The 1,869-nt window shown below is 38.1% G+C and overlaps 1 protein-coding gene across 1 annotated transcript in view; it reads left to right on the top strand.

Moving 5' to 3' along the window:
* Positions 1-1,869, top strand: part of LOC101997257 (aldehyde dehydrogenase, cytosolic 1-like) — a 24,708-nt gene that overhangs the window by 9,439 nt on the left and 13,400 nt on the right. The window contains 2 exon segments of the mRNA XM_013348098.1: positions 376-441; positions 832-841. Coding sequence (XP_013203552.1) covers positions 376-441; positions 832-841 — 76 coding nt within the window.

Raw genomic sequence — 1,869 nt, 5'->3', positions numbered from 1 at the left:
ATTTGAGTACTGGGAACTTTTGTGTGTGGTTCTACATTTATCTAGAGGGGACCTCACCTCCCAGTTCCTTTCTGCACCACACCACTCTGTGTATGAGAGTGAAGTAGATGGCAGCCATTTTGGAATACAAGGAATGGAGTTAACAGCCTATGGATCTTCCCCGATCCTGTCACTTATTTTCCTGTACCTGGGTCTTTAGAATAAAATTTCTGTTTGAGAGCTTCATTGCTTATGTGATTAACTTTGTAGATAGGATGTTTTGTTTCCCTTTTGCTACTCACTGTGAACCTCCTCTCCCACGAACAGCACATCACCCTGTCCCGAGTGGATCCTGCATTTGCCTTTATTGGATGGTGTGTTTGCTCTGTTTTTCAGATGGAGATATTTTCACTTATACAAGACGTGAGCCTATTGGGGTGTGTGGCCAAATCATCCCTGTAAGTCTTACTTCATGAATCTGATAGGGGAAGAAAACTGTAATTCCATTTCATCTGAAGCCCATTCCCACACAAGTGAAGCTTATGTGATGATTATGTGTAAAGTAAATTCAATAAGCCTGACTACTTGAAGCACTCATTCCTATAACTTAACTTCTCCGATATGAGCTGTCTTATCCAGAAACCCCTCAATATAATGCTTTAACCTTTGAGGATGCTTCAATATTGACAAATAAGCCTTAAAAATTTACTGCATTTTTTGTCGGGAAATTGTGCTTTGCTCTGGTTTCATGAGCTGTGCTTTGTAACTATAAGACAAAGCTTTATCATAGCTCATCTATGTTTGAACATTTCTATGGAACTCAGCTCCCAGCACTTCTGTCTCCTCCTTGAGACTTTCCACTGTGGGTAGTAACTAAAGCAAGATTTTTTAAATCCTGGAAAAAATTTTTTTTAATTTTAGTTAAAGGAATAATCTCTATAACAATTGGGAAAGTATGTGGCCTATATTTAACTTTAGGTAGCACGTTTGGGTAGTCAATATTCTTCTTCCAAAAAATCATCTTCTGGATTTTCTTGAAAGTTAACACAGGACACTGACCACATACAGCTGACATAGTTTAAATGGCTAAATTAAAATACTGTGAAGTATCCCAAAGGCTTTGGAATGACAGTCACTCTCTTTTAGTAAGACTGAACATACCAATGAATTCATGAAACTGTTCAGTACTTCAAAGGCTTAAAAAAACACTCAAACATGTCTACATCACTTTACCAGCTAGGACTACTGAAAAAGTTTAAACTTAAATCTTCCCCCTTTTGTCCTGTTTTCTTTCCTGGGGATCGAACACTGGGCTTCACACATGATACAGAGATGTGTGCTATGCCATAACCCTGAATTTCTTGATTAATCCTTAAGACATCCATCTAAAGTAGAGTGGACTGTTTACAGGACTCCCGGGTGGCGAATGCCTTAAATAGAGAATAAGCTGTCACATATTTTATTTCTTCTGCTGGCCAGCAGGTTTGCTGGGATGATCTGAACTCAAAACTCGCCATTGAGATGGCTCTTTGCCTTTAACAATTTTTTCCCCCTTGACTGAACCTAGCTCACTGCTGTGTAGAACACATTCAATATTCTTACATCCTTGGGATCACTCCCTAGCACACATACACACAAAATCTCCTGGATGTGGATTTTTCGGGAATTATTATATTGGATAAAATAGCATAAGTGCCTCTCAGGAAGAAAGAGGGAGAGGATTTCACACTTTTAAAACAAAAGTAAATTACAACATGCTTAACTATATGTGAAGCCATGAAGTAGCATTTTCTTGTAAAATCACAGTTCAGAATAATAAGACTTGATTGCATTTGGTAGCTCTTTCCTGTTCCCTTCTGCTACATAGTTTGTTTTGAGCTTTTTTTTTTT

This window comes from Microtus ochrogaster, chromosome 8 (assembly GCF_000317375.1).
Source record: "Microtus ochrogaster isolate Prairie Vole_2 chromosome 8, MicOch1.0, whole genome shotgun sequence".
NCBI classification, from domain to species: domain Eukaryota; kingdom Metazoa; phylum Chordata; class Mammalia; order Rodentia; family Cricetidae; genus Microtus; species Microtus ochrogaster.
Note: the sequence above shows the minus strand (reverse complement) of the source record. Positions and strands in the feature narration are given on the sequence as shown.